This window comes from Macaca fascicularis, chromosome 7 (genome assembly GCF_037993035.2).
Source record: "Macaca fascicularis isolate 582-1 chromosome 7, T2T-MFA8v1.1".
Taxonomy (NCBI): domain Eukaryota; kingdom Metazoa; phylum Chordata; class Mammalia; order Primates; family Cercopithecidae; genus Macaca; species Macaca fascicularis.
In genome coordinates this window covers 29,045,847-29,071,722 of record NC_088381.1, presented here as the reverse complement: position 1 = coordinate 29,071,722, position 25,876 = coordinate 29,045,847, and the positions used below count along the sequence as shown (strand labels likewise).

The window sequence follows — 25,876 nt, the reverse complement described above, 5'->3', positions numbered from 1 at the left end:
ATATTTAAATTACCATAACTACATGAAAAAAAAATCTATAGATTAGATTGTTTGAAACTGTAATAACCAAAATACCACATTCCACATATTGCAAATCAGGCTTTGTGCCGCTGCTGGATAAGTATAGCATTTCTTCCTTAGCAATTGTTACTACTATATAGTAAAAGCACAGAGGACCCCATGACTGTGAATTTTCATGTCACAGAATTAGTGCTGTGAAACTAAGGAACTAGTAAAGGAAGGGAGGGGGAGAGAAAGAGAAACATGCAGTGGATCTATATCTTTTTCTAATATGTAAATAATAGCAATAGAACATCTTAGCTAAAAATACGACATAAGACATTTTAACCTTTTAGCTATTAGTGATTATTTGTGTGCAAAAACTATTGTACCTGACATCCAAAAATATAATTTTTTTTTTTTTTTTTCTGAGACAAGAGTCTTGCTCTGTCGCCTAGGCTGGAGTGCAATGGGGCGATCTTGGCTCACTGCAACCTCCACCTCCCGGGTTCAAGCGATTCTCCTGCTTCAGCCTCCTAAGTAGTTGGGATTACAGGCATGCACCACTGCACCCAGCTGATTTTTGTATTTTTAGTAGAGACTGGGTTTCGCCATGTTGGTCAGGCTGGTCTCGAACTCCCACCCTCGGGTGATCTGCCCACCTCAGCCTCCCAAAGTGCTGGGATTACAGGCATGAGCCACCACACCTGACCCAAAAATATAATTATTATAGGCTATAAAGTTAAAATAGATATCTCTGAAAAATGAGTTATTTTTGTCTTACTCTCTGAATTTTATAAATTTCTCAGAAAATGTGTTACTTTTTAATTAGAAAAGTAAGCCACCACACCTGACCCAAAAATATAATTATTATAGGCCAGGCGCAGTGGCTCATGCCTGTAATCCCAACACTATGGGAGGCTTAGGCGGGCAGATCACCGGAGGTCGGGAGTTCGAGACCAGCCTGACCAACATGGCAAAACCCCGTCTCTACTAAAAATACAAAAATTAGCCATTCATGGTGGTACATGCCTATAATCCCAGCTACTTGGGAGGCTGAGGCAGGAGAATCGCTTGAACCCAGGAGGTGGAGGTTGCGGTGAGCCAGATTGTGCCATTGCACTCCAGCTTGGACAAAAAGAATGAAACTCTGTCTCAAAAAAATAATAATTATTATTATTATCATAGGATGATAAATGTATTTCTAAACCTTCAGTGTTTTAACTAATGTTTATATAAATACAATTCCATAATTTTAACCAGTTCAACTAAAATTTGGAATTATCCATCATCTCCTCACTTCTGTATAGTTTGTGAATCAAGAGTTTAGTATATTTTGATTGTCTTGATTTTATTATTTTCACTCTTTGTTAAATGAATATTCTTAAATGTGTCATGTGACATTAGTTATTTTAGGCAGACCAGATGAGTTCTTACTAAGAGTACATTAAATTGAGGACCCTTTGCCCCTTTTTTTATATCAGATACTCTGGATGAATATTTTGAATATGATGCAGAGGAGTTCTTGGTCTCTTTGGCCTTGCTGATAACAGAAGGACGAACACCTGAATGTTCTGTAAAAGGTCGAACAGAAAGCTTTCATTGCCCTCCAGCACAGTCTTGTTACCCAGTAACTACCAAACATGAATGTAGTGACAAGCTGGCCCAGGTGAGAATCTTGTGTTGAATGCTTTATATCTTTTATATAAACTAGTTTATGTTCATCATCACCTTTATTTTATTACAATTATAATTATCACATTTCAATGTAAAATTGATCATAATCATAAAGGGAAAAAAATCCAAATCCTGGACCATAGCTAATAAACTTAGCTCTCAAATAAGGCTCTTGAAGGCATTGCAGGTAGTTTTGCTGATCAGTGGGGAGGTGGGCACCCAGTTTCATACCGGCCATCTCATAAGCTGGATTTAAGACTATCTATGCTGTTGGATTTTACTTTGTTTATTTATTTATTTATTGGAGATGGAGTCTTGCCCTGTCGCCCAGGCTGCAGTGCAGTGGCGCAATGTTGTCTCACTGCAACCTCCACCTCCTGGGTTCAAGCAATTCTTCTGCCTCAGCCTGCTGAGTAGCTGGGACTACAGGTCCATGCCACCACACCCGGCTAATTTTTGTATTTTTCGTAGAGATGGGGTTTCACCATATTTGCCAGACTGGTCTCCAATTCCTGACCTTGTGATCCGCCCTCCTCAGCCTCCCAAAGTGCTGGGATTACAGGCATGAACCATGATGCCCGGCCTGCTTTATTTTTAGAATCTCAACCCTGGCTCTTCCACTTTGTATTGTTATTCATTTGGTAAATTGATGTTGTTATGATTATTTTCCCCACATTAACCAATTTCCCTTTTGTATTCCTTTTTTTTAATGGTAAGATTTTTGTGTAACATTGTTCAAAATATTTTGGTGTAGGTAGCAAACAATTTGCTTTAAGAATTTTTCTCCCACTTATTAGTTTCTCAAATGTGATCCAAAATTTTAAACTTTAAAAATCTTGTCTATTTTGAGGCCAGGCGTAGTGGTTGGCCTGGCCAACACGGTGAAACCTCATCTCTACTAAAAATACAAAACATAGCTGGGCGTGGTGGCGGGTGCCTGTAATCTCAGCTACTCAGGAGGCTGAGGCAGGAGAATTGCTTGAACCCGGGAGACAGAGGTTGCAGTGAGCCAAGATCATGCCATTGCACTCCAGCCTGGTCAACAAAAGTGAGACTCCATCTCAAAAAAAAAAGATCTTGTTTATTTTGAGTGTTTAATGAAAATGAGTTTTTAATATTTTGGTGTTCAGATTTAAGAAGTAATCTTTCCTGTGAAATGATGAAATTAATAAAGTAGTCAAGGCTGGGCCAACTCAGAGGCCTGTCAGACATTGGATATAGCAGTTCTTTTTCCACAAGGTAGAGCAAAGATACACTCCTCAAGAAAATTTGCATTACAAATGTTCAATACAGCCGGGGCACAGTGGCTCATGCCTGTAATCCCAGCACTTTGGGAGGCCAAGGTAGACAGATCTCCTGAGGTTAGGAGTTTGAGATCAGCCTGGCCATCATGGAGAAGCCCTGTCTCTACTAAAAGTACAAAAATTAGCCCGGCATGCTGGCGGGCGCCTGTGATCCCAGCTAATTGAGAGGCTGAGGCAGGAGAATCGCTTGAACCCGGGAGGCGGAGGTTGCAGTGAGCTGAGATCGTACCACTGCACTCCAGCTTGAGCAACAGAGTGAGTCTCAGTCACAAAAAAATAAAATAAAATAAATGTTCAGTACTAATCATTGCACTCTAGAGCTCACTAGCATAGATCCATTATTAAATGAGGAAACCTAGATAGCATTCTGAGCAAAAGCTCTACAATAAATGACTCATTTCTCATACAAATGTCTACTTTACAATTATAATTTTCTATGATACAAAATTAGGTGGGTTTTTGAGACATTTTGCTTATATTCATTTTCTCTAAGTGCCGCCAAGCCAGACGAACTAGGTCTGAGGTCACATTGTTGTGGAAGAATAACCTTCCAGTCATGGTGGAAATGATGCTACTACCAGACTGCTGCTACAGCGATGATGGGCCCACCACAGAGGGAATTGATCTAAATGATCCTGCAATTAAGCAAGATGCATTATTATTAGAAAGATGGATCTTGGAGCCAGTTCCTCGACAGTAAGTTGTTGAACGTTAGTTCAGAGTTGTTCTTGGTAAATCACGTTTTCCATTACTTCCTATAAATTATTTTAATGTATCATGTCTTTTAATTCCTCTATTTATGTAATAAAATTGAGATAGTATTTATATTTGGCACTAAATATGAGTAAATGTAGTACTTACATTTAGTAGTTGTGACTTCAGGTGACATCATAAGTGCATTCCTATGCTCTTCAAAGCACAAATCCTGAGTGATAAGTTTATGGATATCAGCTTCTGCCATTCTAAAATTCAGTCATTTTGTACGTGCTTACATTTAAATTATGCTTTGTTACTTCCCTTAGGAATGGTGACCGATTTATTGAAGAGAAGACACTTCTGTTGGCTGTCCGCTCATTTGTGTTTTTTTCTCAGTTAAGTGCGTGGCTGAGTGTTTCTCATGGTGCTATTCCACGAAATATTCTCTACAGGTATGTCTAGGGCCAAAAAAAAAAAAAAAGGACAGTGCATATTCAAACACCTTGGTTAGCAACCGAATGGTATTTTACCTTTTAAATGGATTATTTCCTGCAATTCTAAATATAAATGGATAAAATTTACTGAGGTTTTTCAAAACAAGTTAGAGAGATTTAGATTGAATCAGTATAAATTTTGTTTGTTGTATTAAATTTGATATAGAATAATATCAAGAGAACTTTTAAGCTTACTTTAGAGAACCAATGGACTTAATGCTACTATTATAAAGTAGAAAAGTTTTCTGGGCTGCTGAATTTCTGTGTTTTACTTAATTTTTGGCATCTTGGATAATGTTAACAGGCTGTTAACAATTAGCTGTTTAGCTAATTGGCTTTTTAGGCAAATGGCCATGAGATAGGGTGTCTCTTAATCACCTTGCACGATAAAATTAGCTGAATCCATTTATGTACTAGTAATTACAAAGTCCTTTTTTTCTGTTTTAACAAATATTTTTAAATTATAATATTCTTGAGCTTTAATGCTTAAGTGATCTGTGGTCTTAAAAAGGTCATCTCTTCCAAGCATAAGCTATTGTATTACTTACATTGGTTTTATCAGAATTATATGCATGGTAAAATGGCTAAAAGTAAACCTCAGTGGTAATTAATGCAAACAAAAATAAGTGTATGACTGCTTTACATTTACAATAATATGCAATAATAAGGATATAACCTTTGTAATCCATTAATACAGTATTTTTCTGTGTGATTCTAGAATCAGTGCTGCTGATGTAGACCTACAGTGGAATTTTTCACAGACTCCAATTGAGCATGTGTTTCCTGTTCCTAATGTTTCTCATAATGTTGCCTTGAAAGTCAGTGTTCAGTCCTTGCCCAGACAATCTAATTACCCAGTTTTGACCTGCAGTATTCACACTAATATTGGCCTTTATGAGAAACGAATTCAACAACATAAACTTAAAACCCATCAGCACCATAATCCAAATGAAGCAGAACAATGTGGTACAAACAGTTCACAGCGTCTGTGTAGCAAACAAACTTGGACCATGGCACCTGAAAGTGTATTGCATGCAAAAAGTGGCCCAAGTCCAGAATATACTGCAGCTGTCAAAAACGTCAAACTATATCCAGGCACTGGCAGTAAATCTGACCATGGGACATCTCAAGCCAATATTCTGGGCTTTAGTGGTATAGGCGATATAAAATCACATGAAACATCAGTGAGAGCTTTAAAATCATTTTCAATGGTTGATTCCAGTGTCTCTAACCGCCAGAGTTTCTGGCAGTCAGCTGGTGAGACTAACCCTTTAATAGGCTCTTTAATTCAGGAGCGGCAAGAAATCATTGCAAGAATTGCCCAGCATTTGATTCATTGTGATCCAAGCACTTCACATGTTTCTGGACATCCATTTCATACTCAAGAGTCTAGTTCACTCCATTCAAAACTTTCCCGTGTTTCACAAGAAAATGAGAATGTGGGAAAAGGTAAAGAAACTTTCTCCATGTCTTTTGGTAATCCAGAGTTTACCTCCCCAGAAGACAGCAATGAGGGGAAAATTCGACTAAAACCAGAAACTCCTCGAAGTGAAACTTGTATTTCTAATGACTTTTCTTCTCATATGCCTGTTGGAGAGACTAATCCTTTGATAGGCTCTTTACTCCAGGAGCGGCAAGATGTTATTGCAAGGATTGCTCAACACTTGGAGCACATTGATCCAACAGCATCACATATCCCCCGGCCGTCATTCAACATGCATGACTCCAGTTCAGTTGCATCTAAAGTGTTTAGGAGTTCATATGAAGACAAAAATTTGTTGAAGAAAAATAAGGATAAGTCCTCAGTTTCCATTTCTCACACAAAATGTTCCTTGTTAGGAGACACCAGTGATGGGAAAACCTTAGTATCTAATAAATGTTTTACTTCTTTTAAAAATAATAGTAAAGAAAAGTGTTCTTTGAAACGTCAAACAAGAAATCAATGTCAGAACAATCCTAGTGAAATCATCCAAAGTACATATCAGGAAACACGGAACAAAAGTTCTAGTTTGTCGACTTCCTCAATTTTGTCTCAGCACAAAGAAAATAACTTAGATTTGACAAGCAGATTTAAGGAGCAAGAAATGAGCAATGGAACTGATAAGCAGTATTCAAATTGCAGCAGTATTGACAAACAGATTTGTACAAATAAGTATAAGGAAAAAATAATAAATGAGAACTATAATCCAAAATTATTTGGCAATCTTCAATCTGATGATTCAAAGAAAAATGACTCAAAAATAAAAGTTACTGTGTTGGAAATGTCTGAATATTTGAACAAATATGAAAGCATATCCTCAAATAAAGACTCAAAAAGGCCTAAGACATGTGAGCAAAATACTCAACTTAATAGCATAGAGAATTATCTCAATACAGATAATGAAGGTTTCAAATGTAAAAAGTCAGACCAATTAAAAAATGAACAGGATAAGAAAGAAGATCCAACTAATGAAAAATCCCAAAACTATTCTCAGAGAAGTATACAAGACTGTTTGTCTACATGTGAGCAACCAAAAAATACAGAGGTATTGGTAAGTAACATCTAATATGTCAAATATAATTCTGAAATATTTGTTATGATTTAAATTTTGTTCACAGGAGATCTAGTTATAAAGTCCCAAGGTTCCATTATCTATAGGACACACAATCTGATACAGCAATAAACCTACAGAACTAGTATTAACATCCTTGCAAATAACCCACTCTCTTAAGAACAAAAAGTAAATGGAGGAAATAAAGATCAGGCTGTTTAAAAACTAGGAAGTGGTACCTTTTTTTAAAGCTATTAATAGGACAGTAATTGTTTTCATGAGGTGTTATGTCTATTATTTAGGTCTTTTAGCTCTGTTCTCCGCCTGCTCCCCCATCTTAAAGGCCTCTTTTTCTTCTAGTCAGAAGCACCCAGGCCAGGCACAGTGACTCACAGCCTATAATCCCAACACTTTGGGAGGCCAAGGCAGAAGATCACTTGAGCTCAGGAGTTGGAGATCAGCCTGGGCAACATAATGAGAACCTATCTCTACAAAAAAAAAAAATTAAAAATTAGCTAGGCATGGTGGTACATGCCTGTAGGCCTAGCTATTTGAGAGGCTGAGGTGCGGGAATCACTTGAGCCCAGGAGTTCAAGGTTGCAGTGAGCTATGATTGTCCCATTACATTCCAGCCTGGGTGACAGAGTGAGACCCTGTCTCAAAAAAACAAAAACAGAAAAAAACCAACCAACCAAAAAAAAAACACAGAAGCACTCAGCTTTTTAATATTTGATCTGTAATGTCAACAGAATACTATATAATATTTATAAAATATTACTAGGATTTTGTATGTTGCTTGTATATAACGTTCAGTTATATTACATATTAGGTTTCTGCAAAAGTAATTGAAGTTTTTGCCACTGAAAGAAATGGCAAACCTCAATTGCTTTTGCATGAACCTAATAGGATACTTGGTTCTTTGTGGTACTTCACCATATGGGACAGGTAGGACAGTTATGAGGAAACTGGGACTCAAAGAGAATAACTGACATACCAGTAGCTGTACAAAGTCCTTAGTGATTCAACTGGCACCCTCACCCCAGTCTCTTGACTCCTAATCCAGGCTCCTTTCTACTACCTGACAATAATCAAGGACAAATTTGTGGACTATACAAGTCCTTGGTTCATCCCTCCTGTTGAGAAAACAAATTAATCCCTCCTGCTGCCCTTTTTTGTTTATTTCAGCACTTACAAACAATTCTTGGAGTGTAAACAAGAGTCAGAAATCAAATTTGTATTAGCTTAATGTATTATTTGTTAGCAGGTCCGACCCAATATTAGCGGTGTACCGATTGTGCTATGCCATTTGTCAGTTAATGACTTTCAAATTGTCTATAGGGAAATCACCAAGCTACTGGTCAAAACACCTGAGTTCTAGTCCTGGCTTCACAGTTTAGTCCTTGAGTGACTATATTATAAGTCATATTACTTCTAAAAACCTGTTTCCTCAATTTTACAAGACTCATGATTAATATCTTTTGCCTTAGAGCAGTGATAAACAATTTATAAATATTTTGTAGTCCTTAATGTACTATATACATAAAAGATATTTTAAGTTATTTTCATTTTATTTGATTTCCTACCGAACTACCTTTTAATTTCTAAAAATCATTAGGCTCCACTTTCCTTTACTTTTCCAAGCAGTATCTCAATTATATGGAAAACTTCTTAAGTACCTTGATCCAAGTCTAAATGACCTTGGTTTGTCTTTTTTATCACTCAAATTCGTTTTTCTGGACATTTCAAAATTATGCCATGTTTCCAGTTTATATTTTTCTTCCGAAGATCTCGCCCTAACATGGGGTTTAATCAAATGGTAGTTTCCAATTTTCTAAAAGCATAATTGTCACAAAAACCTACACTGGCCTTAAGAATATTCGGTTCTTTTGATCCTGTTATCTAATAGGGAGGCTTAACCCTGGCCATGGTATTTTTCAAGCCCACTAAAATTCATTTTTTTCATGTACCTGTTTTAAATATAATAAACAGTTTACTGTGTGCCCCATCTGAATATTTTACACATGTTGACTTACTTAATCCCTCTCACTTTGATATGAGATTGAGTGATTTTACTAACTCCAGTTTACAAATGAGGACCTTGAGCTAGGGAAATTACATAACTTGCCCAGGTCACAAAGCTAATAAATGGTAGAGCCAAGACCCAGAATAGTATTTTATAATTTTTATTCATGTAATTTTTATGAATTTCTGATCTTTGGGTATAAACTTGTCCAGTCCTTAAGAATTAACCTATTTCTTGTATCACATCAAAAACATAGTGCTGTGACTGCATTATATATAATTTTAAATTTACAGTGTTTCTTATATTTCTATATGATGTTCCACCAAATTATATCATCTGAAAATGGTTTTAATATTGACATAGTTTTATATTTTTCATTATACTAGTATTTATATAATATACTAACATTATACTAATTTTTCCTGTGAGTACAGTAGTCACCCCTTATCCATGGTTTCCTTTCCATGGTTTCAGTTTACTCATGGTCAACCAGGTCAGAAAATAGGTGAATACAGTACAATAAGATACTTTGAAAGAGAGAAAGACTACATTCACACATAACTTTTATTACATCATATTATTATAATTGTATTTTATTATTACTAATCTCTTATTGTACCTAATTTATAAATTAAACTTTAGGATAGGTATGTATAGGAAAATATATATATATTGTTTGGTACTACACGTGATTTCAGGCATCCACTGGGGTTCATGGGATATATCCCCTGAGCATAAGAGGGGACTACCATAGTAGTTTTTTCACAAATTGAAATAATCAAATATTAGCTTGCTAGATGATAAATTCTGAACAAACATGAACATATAAGGCATTTACATTTGGACATATTTTCTTTAGAACTTAATTCAACATATTACAATAACCATTTTAGACATTATTTTCCAATTGAAATATATATATTGTGTGTAAACATAAGATGTAGATATACAGGTTGAGCATCCCAAATTTGAAATGTTCCAAAATCCCAAACTTTTTAATTGCTGACAAGGTGCTCAAAGGAGATTTTCATTGGAACGTTTCAGATTTGGGATTTTTGCATTTGGGGTGCTTAACCGGTAAAGTATATAGGATGCAAGTATTCCAAAATTAGAAAAAAAATCCAAACTTCTAAACACTTCTAGTCCCCAAGTATTTTGGATAAGGGATATCCCACTTGTATATCACCAACTTCACCAGCAATACCTCAGAATGTGTTAGGAACGAGTCTAAAAATGAAAAAGCTGTCCACATTCTTTAAATGGTATTTAAATATTACAATTAAAATCTAATTATTTTCCTAACAGAGGACTACACTGAAACATTCAAATGTCTGGCGAAAACATAATTTTCATTCCTTGGATGGAACTTCAACCAGAGCCTTTCATCCTCAAACTGGTTTGCCTCTTCTTTCAAGCCCTGTAAGCATTTTTTTTTCTTATCTCATGCTTAGAACTTGCACACATCTGAAAGGTTTACAAATAATTTCATTCGAATTTTAATTGAAAAAATTTAAATATCTTTAAATTTCCAGTTATGAAACATTTTATTTTTTGATCACACATTTAACAGCTATGTGATAATACAGGGAAAGACAAAAATGTGAATAAAAATGAAATGTATTAGAGTTATAAAATTTCTCTGAAATTCTTTTGCCTAACATTTTAACTGTTACTAGACGTGAAAAAAGCAAAAACCATCAAGTGGATTTGTATCTTACTGAGACCACTAACTGGGTCATCTGCAAGTTAAATCTATTGCTGTTTTTGATTTGGAATCCCTTCACTTAATCATCTTGAGACATATAAATCTGTCCACTCCTCAATTACAAATAGATTTACAGATCTGAGTGCAGTGGTTAAAAGCATCACTTTGGAGTCACATTGACTTCCCCCTAGTTATGCGACACAGTCTCTTGGAGTCTCAGTTTCCTCATATGTAAATCAGGATGATAATGTCTACCTTAGTGTTGTGAGAATGGTTAGTATCATCCCTCTTTCATGTAAGCAGTCAGTAGTTAGTTGGTATGGCTACCATTTCAGTTAAACTTGAGGTAAGCAGTAAATTGTGTAGCAGAACTAAAAATCCTTTTAATTTGCTACAAACGTATTTTTAGTTGTATGTGTTTTTTAGTAACTAGAAAAATACAGTATCTTGTGTATGTTCAAAAAATAATTATTGGACAATAGACGCAGAATTTAAATGTATAACGTGGACCTCAGGCTTCTATTTTAGAAAAATTAAAGTCCAAACAACTTTTTAAAAATTCCAAATGGTTTTTGCTGTTTTTTTTTAAAAATTCTTATGGGTACATAATAGTTGTATATATTTGGCCAGGCGTGGTGGCTCAAGCCTGTAATCCCAGCACTTTGGGAGTCCGAGACGGGTGGATCATGAGGTCAGGAGATCGAGACCATCCTGGCTAACACGGTGAAACCCCATCTCTACTAAAAAATGCAAAAAACTAGCCGGGCGAGGTGGCGGGCACCTGTAGTCCCAGCTACTCAGGAGGCTGAGGCGGGAGAATGGCGTGAACCCGGGAGGCGGAGCTTGCAGTGAGCTGAGATCCGGCCACTGCACTCCAGCCTGGGCGACAGAGCGAGACTCCGTCTCAAAAAAAAAAAAAAAAGTAGTTGTATATATTTATAAAGTACGTGTGATGTTTTGATACAGGCATACAATGTGTAATGATCAATTCGGGGTAAATGGATTATCCATCACTTCAAGCCTTTATCATTTCTTTATGTTAGGAACCTTCCTATTTCACTCTTATTTTTAAATATACAATAAATTATTGTTAACTATAGTCACCCTGTTATGCTACCAAATACCAGATCTTATTCATTGTATCCAACAGTGTTTTTGAACCTATTAACCATTCCCACTGTATCCCTGCTTCCTCACAACTCTTCCAAGCCTCTGGCAACCATCCTTATACCCTTTATCTTCATTAGTTCAATTGTTTTTGTTAAGCTCCCCCATATGAGTGAGAACATGGAATATCTGTCTTTCTTGCCTGGCCTATTTCACTTAGCATAATGTCCTTCAGCTTCGTTCATATTGTTGCAAATGACAGGATTTCATTCCTTGTGTGGCTGAATAATATTCCATTGTGTATATACTACATTTTCTTTATTCATTCATCTATTGATGGACACTTAGGTTGCTTCCATATCTTGGCTGTTGCAAATGGTGCTGCAGTAAACATTGGAGTGCAGCTCTCTCTTTAATATACTAATTTCCCTTTTTTTTCCTTAAGATATATGCCCAGCAGTGGGATTGCTGGGTCATATGGTAGTTCTGTTTTTCGTTTTTTGAGGAACTTCCATAGTCTTCTCCGCAGCGGCTATACTAATTTACATTCCCACTAATAGTGTATGAGGGTTTCCCTTTTGTTCCATTCTTGCCAGCATCCATTATTGTCTGTCTTTTGGATAAGAGTCATTGTAACTGGAGTGAGACAACATCTCGTTATGGTTTTAATATGCATTTCTCTGGTTAGTGGCATTGAGCATTTTTTTATATACCTGTTGGGCATTTCCATGTTGTCTTTTGAGAAACGTCTGTTCAGATTTTTTTTGTCCATTTTAAAATAAAAACTCCAAATGTTTGACCTACCTGTGCGGTGATTTAAAATGCCCAAGAGATCAGGGAAAAATTTTTCAGCGTCTTGCTAGTGTAAAAAGCACCACAGACTTCTGGTCAATATGGTGGACTGAGTCAATATAGGAAGACACTTGGCCCTTCCCCCCACAGAGATTCTAGAAGAGGTATAATAACTTCCAAATGCATAACGTTGTGTAAGAGCAAGAAAGAAAAATTCCCAAGGAGTAACCTGGGTCAAATTTTGCTCCGCTAGGATATTTGAACCTAAAATAGCACTAGGGTTCAATGCCCCTGCTGAGACAGGAGTCAAGGCTGCAAGTCTGTAACAATCTTAGCTGAGACCAGATTCTTCATAAAGCCAGGCACAGGGAAGACTGGCCTTCTCTAAATGAGAGAGGGGGAAAAAATATCCATCTATTTACTCAGGGGTGGAGTACATGGGAGGAAAGGAAGCACCCGAAAGAAATTGTACCTAAATCTAAGCCACACATAGTAGGGGTTCTGAATTTATGCTACCTGTGAGATTCAGAGATGTCTAGCTAAGAAATAGCCATAAAAACTAAAGAACCCATGAAATCCATTTAGTATTAGTAGGGGAAACATGAAACTATCCCACATCTATAACCCAGGGCAGCAAAGATTTATTTTTATGGAAGATACCTCTTACTGAAGATGATCTTAGAGGAAAAAAAAATTACAGAGCACCTTAAAAGAATCAGCAGGAGCAAGAAATGGAAGGATGCACGTATAGGAACTCTGTTACCAGAGCAACTTGAGAGTTAAAAACTCTTTCAAGTGTTCTGGGAGAGAAATGAAGGCAAAGATAGGTAATTTAGATGAAAGAACATGGATTTGAACTAAATAGAAATTCTAGATACGAAAAATACATGAAGTGTATACACACACTTGCATACGCATACAGATGAATTAAACAGCAGACTAGGATCAACTCAATAGAGATTTTGTGAGTGGACGGACAAATATTTAGGAAGCACCTAGAATGAAGCACAAAGAGGAAGAGAAATAGTAAAACATGAAAAAGCCATAAAGAAAAGAGAATGAGATGTTCAATGTAAGTCTGGTAGAAGTTTAAAAGGAAAGACTAAATAGAATAAGAAAATGCAATATTAGAAATGAAGGTAGAGAACTTTGCAGAATTGAAGACATGAGGATTTAGATTGAAAATTTCACAATTAAGTTCTGACTACAGTAAATAACATGGTGCACTTGTACAGCTCTCCAAAATGTTGAGGTGGTTTAAATTTTCAGTGTCATCTGTCTCTTCAGTCACCAATTAGACCAGAGTCAGGTACACATATTTAATATTCTAGAAACGAAACTGTCTAACTTGTATGTTGTATATGATTTTACCTTTAATTAACATTTAGGTATTTTATTTTAGGATATTTTGAGCTAGGTGGTGTTTTGCTTTAAATGTAATCTGGTATACAATGATGGTTGAAAACCTAGGAGTGTAGTACTTTTCAAATCTATTCTCTGTAAAACATAGGATTTTTGGAAATGTTGCAGTAGGTGGAATGGGCAAAGAGTGGGCAGTGCTGGCGGGACCTCAGGCTCCTATCTGTATTTTTGTTTTTTTGTTTTTTTTCCTTTTTATTTTAAAGTTGGAAGTGTTTTCCACCTCCCCCAAAAATAGAGAAGTATATAAAAAAGCAAAATATTCTTTATACTATATATTGGAATTCCATGCAATTTTTTCCATGTTTTTCCAAACAGGTTTTGGAAAAAACTGTTTCTGCTTCTTAAAAAATCAAAACATAGTAAAAGTGCTTTTATTAATCATCTGTTTTTCCAACACTAGTTAATAAAGTAAAAATAAGAACAATATGTAATGAACAGCATGATTTTAAATAAGCTATTATAGGAGAAGTTGTAGTATTTCAAAGATACGCTTAAATTTCATTTAAAAACTCTTTTATCAATTCGAGAAAGAAATTACGGGTTTTTTTTAATATCACAAATGATCATTTTGACTTTAGGTTCCTCAGAGAAAAACACAATCAGGTTGCTTTGATCTGGATTCTTCATTACTGCATCTGAAAAGCTTCTCATCTAAAAGGTATTTATCTCAAAATTCATTTGTGTGTTTCAAACAGAATTTCACAAAATTCTGGTCTTTAACAATAAATAATGTTGATTCTAAAAATCAGAATTGTAACAGGAATCTTATTTACAGCATGATACCATGTACACACACAGTTATTAAGGATGAGTGTGGAAGAAATTAAGGCAGTGAGTAGCAACTATATAGTGGTCATCATAATGAACTCTTACATTGGTTTTAACATTTAAATGGTTTTATATATTTCTAGTTACTAACCTCTACTACCTTTCACTCTTTCAGGGGGGAAAAAAAAACAACCCTGGCCATTTTTTTCCCTGTTGGCAAATAATACTCTGATTATATTCTTTAGTGACAAAATTTTGCCCTTGTATTCTCATACTTTAAATAAGATTGATATAGAAGTCTGAATTATTATTTATTTCCAGTAGATGCCACTATGTGATATGTTCTAAATTCCACCTCGAAATCTTTTAGAATATGTGTATGTGTGTTTATAAAATATTGTAACAAAGATAAAATCTTATTGGGAATTTTAAACTTGAAATTTTACATTGTAAAATTTGGTAACATTAATATGGTAGTTTGAGTAGGATTGTTCAGATTTTCCTAATTTTGTACATAATATTATGTACAAAGTAATAATATTGTGCCTTGGCTTGGTGGCTCACACCTGTAATCCCCAGCACTTTGGGAGGCTGAGGCAGGAGCATTGCCTGAAGCCAGGAGTTTGAGGCTATAATGAGCTATGATGGTGCCACTGTACTCCAGCCTGGGTAACAGAGTGAGACCCTGTGTCAAGATTAAAAAAATAAAGTATTGTGGCTAATGTGTTCTTTTGCTGATTTGTTTTTCTAATAGTCCTCGACCATGTTTAAACATTGAAGATGATCCAGATATTCATGAAAAACCATTTTTGAGTTCTAGTGCTCCACCTATAACAAGTCTTAGTCTCCTAGGAAATTTTGAGGTAATGTGCTTTGAAACTGTTTTTTAAATGAAAATTTTATACCCTAGGTTCCAGGATGTCATTTTATGTCTTTAACTTTGGTTGTGAAAAAGAAATAAATAATTGTCTTTTTTCAAGCCTTGAAATCTTTTTACTTTATTTTCACAAGAAGGGAAGTCAGAATTGTTGGCACTGACATCTTAGATTTGGGTAGCTGGTAGTGGAGAAGAGAAGACCTGGTGAAATTAGGTTGGATTGAGGAATCTCGTACTTAAGCCAGGAGGATAGATTTGGCTACATCTTCTTACGTGGTAAAATTGGGTCTAGGACCCAGAGAAAATAATGGGGGACTATTAGCAGCCTCTTCATAATCAGGAAAGTTGATTTACAAAAGCAAACGGTTCTCTGTACTTTATTTGCAACTTCTTTGTAAATCTACAGCTATTCTAAAGTAACAAGGTTATTTTTTAAAAATTCAAATAAAGATTTCTGATGTGTTTACTCCCAATATTTTACTTGGGGTCAAGTAGAAATCATGGGTTTCAATTGTCTGTAATTAGAAATCAGCTTAACCTTAAACATGAACGTGTAAATGACATTTTTGAAGTGATTTTAACTGGTGAGTTTTTTTAGGGGAAAATAATTAAAATTTTGTGTTTTTAAGATAGTTTTACAGGGGTTGTGTTTTGATATATTAACCATTTGCTTTATAACTATTTTACTAGTGAAGCTATCTTTCAAAGTTTTAGTGGGAATGAAAAGATATTTCATGGTAAGTAAGTCTTTTCCATGTCACTTCCAAGGTATCAGTTCAAAGATGTCAAGCTTTCTATTCCTCTTTGTCATCAAATTAAAAATGCATAGGCCATTGTGAGGGTCAGGTGGCTCTGCAGCCTTTGTACTACAAGAAATTTTTTTATTGCTCCTTTTGAGGCATGCATGTACTGCAAAAAATGTATAAGGGAAAAAGAAAGCAGTCTGATATGTGAAAAGTTTAGAAAAGGGAGTGTGTTAGGCTGTTTTTGCATGGCTATAAAGAAATGCCAGAGGCTGGATAATTTTTAAGAAAAGAGGTTTAGGCCGGGCGCGGTGGCTCAAGCCTGTAATCCCAGCACTTTGGGAGGCCGAGACGGGCGGATCACAAGGTCAGGAGATCGAGACCATCCTGGCCAACACGGTGAAACCCCGTCTCTACTAAAAAATACAAAAAAAACTAGCCGGGCGCGGTGGCGGGCGCCTGTAGTCCCAGCTACTTGGGAGGCTGAGGCAGGAGAATGGCGTGAACCCGGGAGGCGGAGCTTGCAGTGAGCTGAGATCCGGCCACTGCACTCCAGCCTGGGCGGCAGAGCGAGACTCTGTCTCAACAAAAAAAAAGAAAAGAGGTTTATTGGCCGGGCGCGGTGGTTCAAGCCTGTAATCCCAGCACTTTGGGAGGCCGAGACGGGCGGATCACGAGGTCAGGAGATCGAGACCATCCTGGCTAACACGGTGAAACCCCGTCTCTACTAAAAAATACAAAAAACTAGCCAGGCGAGGTGGCGGGCAACTGTAGTCCCAGCTACTCGAGAGGCTGAGGCAGGAGAATGGCATAAACCCAGGAGGCAGAGCTTGCAGTGAGCTGAGATCCGGCCACTGCACTCCAGCCTGGGCCACAAAGCGAGACTCCATCTCAAAAAAAAAAAAAAAAAGAAAAAAAAAGATAAGAGGTTTATTGGCTCACAGTTCTGCAGGCTTTACATGAAGCATGGTGCTGGCATCTGCTTCTCATGAGGCCTCGGGGAGCTTTTACTTATGGTAGTAGGCACAGCGGGAGCAGGCAAATCATATGGTGAGAGCAGGAGCAAGAGAGCGAGGGGGGAGGTGCCATATGCTTTTAAACAACCAGATCTTGTAAGAACCTACTATTGCAAGGACGGAACCAAGCCGTTCGTAAAGGATCCACCTCCGTGACCGAAATAGCTCCTACCAGGCCTCCACCTTCAACATTGGGGATTACATTTCAACATGAGATTTGAAGGAGACAATATACAAACCGTATCAGGGAAGATAGTTAAAAATCAGTACACAGTTTTTTTCAGAGGATTCTATTTGTGCAGATATACATACATTTTTCAAGTGACTTAAGGAAGAAATAGAGATGCTCTGAGACTGTCCAACCCATAGGTCTTATTTATAACGAATTTGATGTTTTCTTAAGTAAATTACAGAAGATATTTCCTCAGCTTAGCGAATTTGACATTCTGTGCAATAAAGGATGGGGTTAGACTTGAGTCACTAAAATGACACATTAGACTTGTTTAGTGAAAACAGGGAAAGTCTTATCCCTGTAATGTTGTTGGGGGAAATCATCATCCTTAGACATTATTTGTGGGGCATTAGGTGGAGTCTGGAAATACATGGACACAGAATAACACCCAAATAGTCTAATAGCTAATAGTCACCTTTTCTTGCCACCATTTAGAGCAAGCTTGTCCAGCTTGGGGGCTAGGACAGCTTTGAATGCAGCCCGACACAAATTCATAAACTTTCTTAAAATGTTGTTAGATTTTTTTTGTGATTTTTATTAGGCTCATCAGCTATTGTTAATGTGTGGGTATATGTATATACCTATCTATATATAGAGAGAGAGAGAGATTTTTTTTTTTCTTTTTGAGGCAGTCTCACTCTGTTCCCCAGGTCTGGGTGCAATGGCGCAACCTTGGCCCACTGCAACCTCTGCCTCCCAGGTTCAAGCAGTTCTCCTGCCTCAGCCTCCCAAGTAACTGGGATTACAGGAACACACCACCATGCCCAGCTAATTTTTGTATTTTCAGTAGAGACGAGTTTCACCATGCTGGTCAGGCTGGTCTCGAACTCTTGACCTCAGGTGATCCACCTGCCTCAGCCTCCCAAAGTGCTGGGATTACAGGCATAAGCCACCATGCCCAACCAGTGTTAGTATACTTTACATGTGGCCCAAGACAATTCATATTTTACATATGCCCCAAGTCAATTCTTCTTCCAGTGTGGCCCAGGGAAGCCAAAAGATTGGACACCCCTGATTTAGAGTTTTCTACTGCAAAACCTTGTCATCATCCATTCAATTCATCTGTCCTGTGATTTTCTTCAGTCAGTTCAGTCAAGCATAATACAACCATTGGAAATGAGTTATTTTTCCTATATGAGGGAATCTTAGTGCTTTCTGTCAGTATAAAATAGCTTGTATATTCTAGAATTTTATATAAATACAGTCACACAGTATGTACTCTTAGGGGGGTGGCTTGTGGATTTATTTAACTCAGTGTCATTTTTTTAAGATAATCCGTGTTGTCCTGTGTATCAAGAGTTCATTCATTTTTAATGCTGTTGTATGGATAGACCACAGTTTGTTTATTCATTCACCTGATTTTAGACATTTGGGTTGTCACCAGTTTGGGGTTATTAAAAATAAAGCTGCTATAAACATTTGTGTATGAATTTTTATGTGAACATAAATTTTCATTTCACTTGGGTAATTACCCAGAATAGGAGAGGAGAGGAGAGAATAGAATAGAATAGAATAGAGTAGAGTAGAGTAGAGTAGAGTAGAGTAGAGTAGAGTAGAGTAGAGTAGAGCAGAGCAGAGCAGAGCAGGTAATAGGATAGATGTATGTTTAACTCTTAAGAAACTGCCAAGCTATTTTCAAAAGTGATTATACCATTTTAATTTGCATCAGCATTGTATGAGAGTTCTAGTTCTTCCACATCTTTACCAGTGTTTGCAATGATCAGTCGTTTTCACCTTAATTATTGTGGTTTTAATTTGTATTTCCCTGATGACTTGATGTTGAGCCTCTTTTCCTGCACTTATTTGCCAAATAAGCATATATGTTTTCCAAGTCTGAAGTTTGGCTGTACATTTTTGTGACAGTGTCTTTACAAGAGTAAAAGATTTTAAGTTTTTTGATGTCTAATTTAGTAACATTTTCTTTAATGAATCTTACTTTGTGATGTTGAATCTAAAAAAACATTGCCTAGCCCAAGGCTTCTTTACACTAGTACTGTTGACATTTGAGTTAGATAATTCTTCTGAAGGGCTGTTTGTGCTTTGTGGGGTGTTTAGCAGAATCTCTGGCCTCTACCCACTTGATTCCAATAGTACCCCCGTTTCCAGTTCTAGTAACCAAAAATGTCTTCATATATTACCATATATCCCCTGGGTGAGAACCACTGGCTCAACCCAAGGTCACAAAGCCTTTTTTCTGTTTTCTTCTGAAAGTTTGTGTTAGCTCATATGTTTAGATCTGTGATCTATTTTGAGTTGATTTTTACATGATAGGAGCTGTGCAGTCAAGGTTCCCTTTTTTATGCATATGGATGTTCAATTTTCTAGTCTTGAAATCAGGTAATGTGAGTCCTAACTTTATTGTTTTTTTCTCAGAATTGCTTAAACCATTTTAGCTCCTTTGTTTTTTCATATAAATTTTAGAATCAGCTTGTCTATTTCCACAAAATAGCCTGCTGAGATTTTGTTTGGCTTACTTTAATATAGATCAATTGGAGGAAAATTGACATCTTAAAAATATAGTCTTTCAGTCCATGAAATCTATTTATTTAGATATTCTTTTATTTCTTTCATCAGTGTTTTATAGATTTTAGCATGCATATCTCAGACATCTTTTTTTTTAAAAATAGGGGTAGGGACTTTTCTCTGTTACCCAGGCTGGAGTGTAGCTGCGTGATCATACCTCATTGCAACCTCGATCTCCTGGGTTGAAGCATTCATCCCACATCAGCCTCCCGAATAGCTAGGACTCCACACTTGCACCAACACACCCAGCTAATTTTTTAAAAAATTTTTGTAGAAATAGGACCTTGCTGTGTTTGCACAGGCTTTTCATAAACTCCTGGCCTCAAGCAGTCTGCTCACCTCAGTCTCCCCAGCTGCTGGGATTACAAGTGTGAGCCACCACGCCTAGCCCAGATTTTTGATATATTTTTGTAGATGTATACCTAAGTATTTCATGTTTTCTGGGATATTGTAACTTAAAAATTGTCAATTGTTCATTGCTAGTATTTTTAAATGTATGTGTGTGTGTTATCTATAAAAAATCAGTGATCTTGTTCAACTCATTAATTTCAGTAGATTTTTAAAAATAATCCTTGGGATTTTTCTACACAGACAGTCTTGTGCTCTATAAATAGGGATAGTTTTGGCTTTTTATTTTCATGCCTTTTTTTTTTTTTTTTCTTGTCATACTGCACTGAGTGGGGCCTAGCATATATGCTTGTATATTAAATTTACAAAAATCTAAATTATCTCAGATAGAGTCAACAACTAATATTGGTCATTTGCCTTAATCCATAAACATTTTTGTATGTGCCTCTCCTATGAAGATTTTTTGCATCTTCAGAATGGACTTCTTATTTAGGACACATTAGTTGAGTACTTACTATATGCTAGGAATACAAAGTTTAAATGATAAAGTTCCTGCCTTAGAGACGTTTATTGTCTACTGGAGAAGGTGGGCATATAATTTACCCAGATGGGTAAATAATTTATAAACTCAAGTAATTAGCATTGTGATAGAAGTTTCCTAGTACTTGTATATCTACTGTCTCTGCTAAAAAGGGATTGAGGAAAGCTTTACTGAGGAACTGTCATTTGAGCTTGGTCACAAAAGATGAGAAGGAATTTGCCGAGTAAATTTGTGCAGGAATCAGAGATTCTAGACAAAGGGAACTGCATGTGCAAAGGCACATGTGCAAATGTAAAAGAGCATGACGATGTTGGAAAGGATCAACTGGAGCTGGAGCATGGGACTCTGTACATGTTGGGAGAGATGAAACAAGAGGCATGGTGGAGCTTAAGTGCTGTGCTATGAATGTTGACCTCATTCTATAGACAGCAGGAAACAAAGTTTTTAAGTGGTAGATGATACTATAAGCCTTTAAAAAAAAAAAAAAGAACTCTGGCAGTACTAGAGAGGATACACTACAGATAGAAAGACTAATTAGAAGATGTAGCGTTAATTTAGAGGAGAGGTTATGAGGATCACCTAGGTCACTAGGATAGTGGTGGTGGTGGGGATGGAGATGAGGCCATGAGACTGAGAGGTAAAATCAACAGGATATGGATTGGATTGATTAGAGGGCAAAAAGGAGATATAGAAGGTTGATTGTGACCCAGGTCATTTGGCTTTATCTTTTTGATCAGGAGATTAGAATTGCTGATATGTCACTGTTTCGCATTTAGACTACACAAACTTTTAGAATCATGAGGCTTTGTAACCTTTCTTTTCAAAGAATTGAAGGAATGCTACTCACGTTTCATGATGTATGCATATATGTGTTGATATATGTATATAAAATAAAGCTTGTGAAAAGTTTTATATGTTTCTCATAACTGGGAAGATAACCACTAAATTGTTAAAAGTAGTTATCTCACTACGTGACCTCGGGGGAGGGATGGATAAGGGCTTCTGTACTATTTCTGTACTTTTAACTTTTTATAAATGCATGTTTTTATGTTTTAAAATAAAACTTGTCACATACTACAGTATTTATAAGAGAAGCAATTATTTCTTTGTTAGAATTATAAGTGCTTGACTTCATCTTTTAATGGAACTTCCATATATAACCTGTTAGGTTTTCAAGTGTTTCTCTGTGCCTAGCACCATGAATAGGCACTGCGAGGGATAAATACCTGCTCTGATAGAGCATATTTTTAAATTTACAGATATAAAAACAATGTAGTAAATAGTTAGGCCTAACTAATGCTGAAGTTGCAGGAGAATTCAGTGTGAGTTGGAATAGTGAGAGAAGACCAAACTGTTGTAGGATGGTAGAAGACTGATGGGAGATGGAGTTGACTTCAAGTCAGATGAAAAGCAGAAATAAGGACATGGCAATGGTAACAACCACTGTTCTAGTGCTAGAAAGCATAGTAATATATTTCTTGTTATCACTTCTCTGCCTTTAGGCTAAGTGTATATTTCTTTAAATAGAAAAAAAATGAATGTGTTAGCTTTTTAAATTGAGTTATAAAAATTATTTTGTCTTCCAGGAATCTGTCTTGAACTATCGTTTAGATCCTCTCGGCATTGTTGATGGTTTTACTGCCGAGGTAGGGGCAAGTGGTGCTTTCTGCCCCACACATTTGACTCTTCCAGTTGAAGTGTCATTCTACAGTGTTTCAGATGACAATGCTCCCTCTCCTTATATGGCAAGTATTTTTTATATTGTGTGTTTTCCTGCCAAATCAACCGACTTAATAACAAATTTCTTTAAGTGCTTTGGTACAATACTTGAAAGTATAAATCACTTCCTAAGAGCTGAATACAAACTAACATGCCAAAATATTACCTCACGACTTCTTTCTAAGCTAGTTCAAACAACAGATAACCTCTTTTACATTTAAGGATGGTACTAAAAACGTACTTGTTTCTCTTTGTCTTGAAAAAATGGTAAAAATTGATTAGTGACACTGTAATTCCATCGTGCTGAGTTCACACACATTCTCAAATGCTTACTGTGCACTCGGCCCTCTAGTCCTACAAGGCTTTGGTGACATAAGGCTTCTGTAGGGCCCTTTTACTCCTTTTTCTCCTGTTTGGTTTGGTTTGTCTTTGGGCCTATTCTTTTCTAATCCTAGGGTTCTTTTTTTTTTTTTTTTTTTGGATAAGCTCTCACTCTGTTGCCTAGGCTGGAGTGCAGCGGTACAGTCATAGCCCACTGCAGCCTCAAACTTCTGGCCTCAAACCATCCTCCTGCCTTGGAGCTCCTAAGTAGCTGGGTCTGCAGATATGCGCCACCATGCCTAGCTCATTTTTATGTTTTGTAGAGGCAGGGCCTCCCTATGTTGCCCAGGCTGGTCTTGAACTCTTGGCCTCAAGCAGACCTCCCACTTTGGCCTTCCAAGTGTTGGAATTACAGGCATGAGCCACCACAACTAGCCTAATCCTAGAGTTCTTTAGGATACTAGCTACTTCAGACTCATGCTAATGTCTTAATGGAGAGTGAAATAACTAAGAGGAGTTAGAGCAAGCTTGTCCGGCCTACAGCCCACATGCAACCCAGGAAGGCTTTGAATGTAACCCAACACAAATTTGTAAACATTCTTAAAACATTATGATATTTTTTGTGTGATTTTTTTTCTTTTTTTTAGCTCATCAGCTATTGTTAGTGTTAGTATATTTTATGTGTGACCCAAGACAATTATTCTTCTGCCAATGTGGCCCAGGGAAGCCAAAGATGGGACACCTCTGAGTTATAGTGTTGAGCCTTAAGATCAATTTATGATTTCACCTTTCTGATTGTTTTTTTATTCCAATGGCTTGTGGATAATATAAGCATTCATTTGCAAAAACGATACTGAGTACTAGTATATGATTAGTATCAGCCCTCTTCCAAAAGACAAAGAGAGGTAAGTAGCTAGCCATGCAGGTCTGTAAAAAGTTGACAGTGATGGTATCAAATATGGAGTCAAATCTGGGTTTTCATGTTAGGTGTTACTTTTGAGAAATGCAGATTACTGTAGGCATTGAATATTATAGCCTAGTCTTGCTGCTTGAATTTCCTAACTTACTACCTGGCCCAACTGCTTCCTCTCCTAACATGCCTGTCTCCAACCTTCTAGGTTTTCAAGGACATTAGTAACAATGACTTTTGTTATTAAATAAAAGCTGTAAAAAGGGACATCTATATAATTGAGAAACAACAGACAGGAAAGGAAGCTACTCTTAGGAACCTATATGTGACCTACTCATTATTGGCCCAGTTTCCTCAAGGAAAGCTTACTCCATTCTAAGGGTGAAGATTTTAGTCAAGAGCTTGATTAGTGTTTCACACTTTGATAGAAAAAGCATAGTGGTGTCTGCTTGTTTATTCAAAATTTTCTTTTCCCAACAACATTCACATCTGTGGGTCATAAGCGTGAAGATGCCCAGCATAGGTTATTATCGAATGAAGAGGCCCCCCTTCACAAACCTGCCCAGTTATTACATATGCTACCTGTTCATTTACCATAGAAAGATGTACCCACTTTCCCAGAATTATTTTGGAAAAAATAATTTTAGACAATTAATGAAATGGAAAGTACCACTGAGATAAGTTTAATACCAGAATAAATGCATATCATACTCAAATACTTACAATATGACAGTATATCTACAGCCTGTTTGCCTTACCAGGACATCAAGAATCTCATCAGTTTCACACCTTTTATTGGCATGTAGTAATAGAGGATGGAAAGATAAGGTCTAAAATACTGTGATCTGGCTGTGTGCAGTGGCTCATGCCTGAATCCCAGCATTTTGGGAGGCTGAGGCGGGCAGATCACCTGAGGCTGGCAGATCACCTAAGGCCAAGAGTTCAAGACCAGTCTGGTCAACATGGTGAAACCCTGTCTCTACTAACAATACAAAAAATTAGCTGGGCATGGTGGCACACGCCTATAATCCCGGCTACTTGGGAGGCTAAGGCAGGAGAATAGCTTGAATCCAGGAGGCAGAGGTTGCAGTGAGCCGAGATCGCATCATTGCACTCCAGCCTGGGCTACAAGAGCAAAACTCTGTCTCAAAATAAATAAAATAAAATACTGTGATCTGTCATTAGTGAACAGAGTCCCTGTTGGCCATTAGGATGGCTTGGAAACAAGATAAAAGGGTAAACTGGCTGAAAATCAGCTCAAATAAATATCTTAGATGGAAATTAATGAGCAAAAGGTAATTTGAACTATGCTTTTAAAAAGCAAAACGCATTAATCTTTCACCTTAGTTGATGTCTAAAAAATGAAGGATTGAGAGATAAAAGATTTTATCACTCCAGAAAGTACTAGAGATGTACACACAGATGATTGCAGATCGTTGAATAGATATTGGCAAGGGTATGAATCAGGTTACTGAATTTAATCTATCCTTTTGAGAATCTCTGATTTTCTTTTCTCTGACAACATTCTTCAGTCAACTATCCCGTTTATATTTTTCCTATGAAAAAATTAGAATATTTTCAAAAAATAGGCTGTATTTTTCTATTAAAAGTTTACTTATTAGGAATGCATTCTTTTTGCAGATGACCCAGTCCCAGTGTTTCCTGCTATGGATTAATTTTGTTCCTCAGGGAATATTCTCTATACTTTTGTAGTTGAGTCTGTTTTCAAAGAACTGATTATGTTTTGGTAAGACTATGCATATCACAGACCAGCAGGGCGAAGACATAAAACTCCTATTTGTTACTCTTATAATAACCTTGTTACTCTGATAATAATTTTGGGACCTCTTATCACAGATTATAGAAATGACTCACACGGGTAAAATTTTAGCACAGAAAATCCTATCTTTGTGGTATAGAGGTGGTATAGGATTTCTCATTAAATGATTCCTTAAAGATTAACTCAAAGCCATATAATATTATTCTCCCGTTGGGAGTTAGTGGTAAAAATGTTTTCCAAGTGTTATATGACAACACTTAGCTGTCTAGAAACTGTTGTATTGTGAAACCAGGCAGAAATATCTAAGGCAGGTGTGCCTGTGGCAAATTTATAATATGACTTTCATT

At 36.7% G+C, this 25,876-nt stretch overlaps 1 protein-coding gene across 18 annotated transcripts in view; it reads left to right on the top strand.

Moving 5' to 3' along the window:
- ATOSA (atos homolog A) overlaps window positions 1–25,876 on the top strand; it is a 132,151-nt gene that overhangs the window by 96,096 nt on the left and 10,179 nt on the right. For all 18 annotated transcript variants that reach the window (XR_012414983.1, XR_012414982.1, XR_012414981.1 and 15 more), the window contains 8 exons: window positions 1,485–1,669; window positions 3,475–3,677; window positions 4,004–4,129; window positions 4,890–6,702; window positions 10,031–10,144; window positions 14,330–14,409; window positions 15,274–15,382; window positions 22,386–22,544. Coding sequence is in view for 13 of the 18 variants with exons in the window: in XM_073995825.1 (XP_073851926.1) it covers window positions 1,485–1,669; window positions 3,475–3,677; window positions 4,004–4,129; window positions 4,890–6,702; window positions 10,031–10,144; window positions 14,330–14,409; window positions 15,274–15,382; window positions 22,386–22,544 (2,789 nt within the window). In the remaining 5 variants the exon portion in view is untranslated. The remainder of the gene's footprint in view (window positions 1–1,484; window positions 1,670–3,474; window positions 3,678–4,003; window positions 4,130–4,889; window positions 6,703–10,030; window positions 10,145–14,329; window positions 14,410–15,273; window positions 15,383–22,385; window positions 22,545–25,876) is intronic.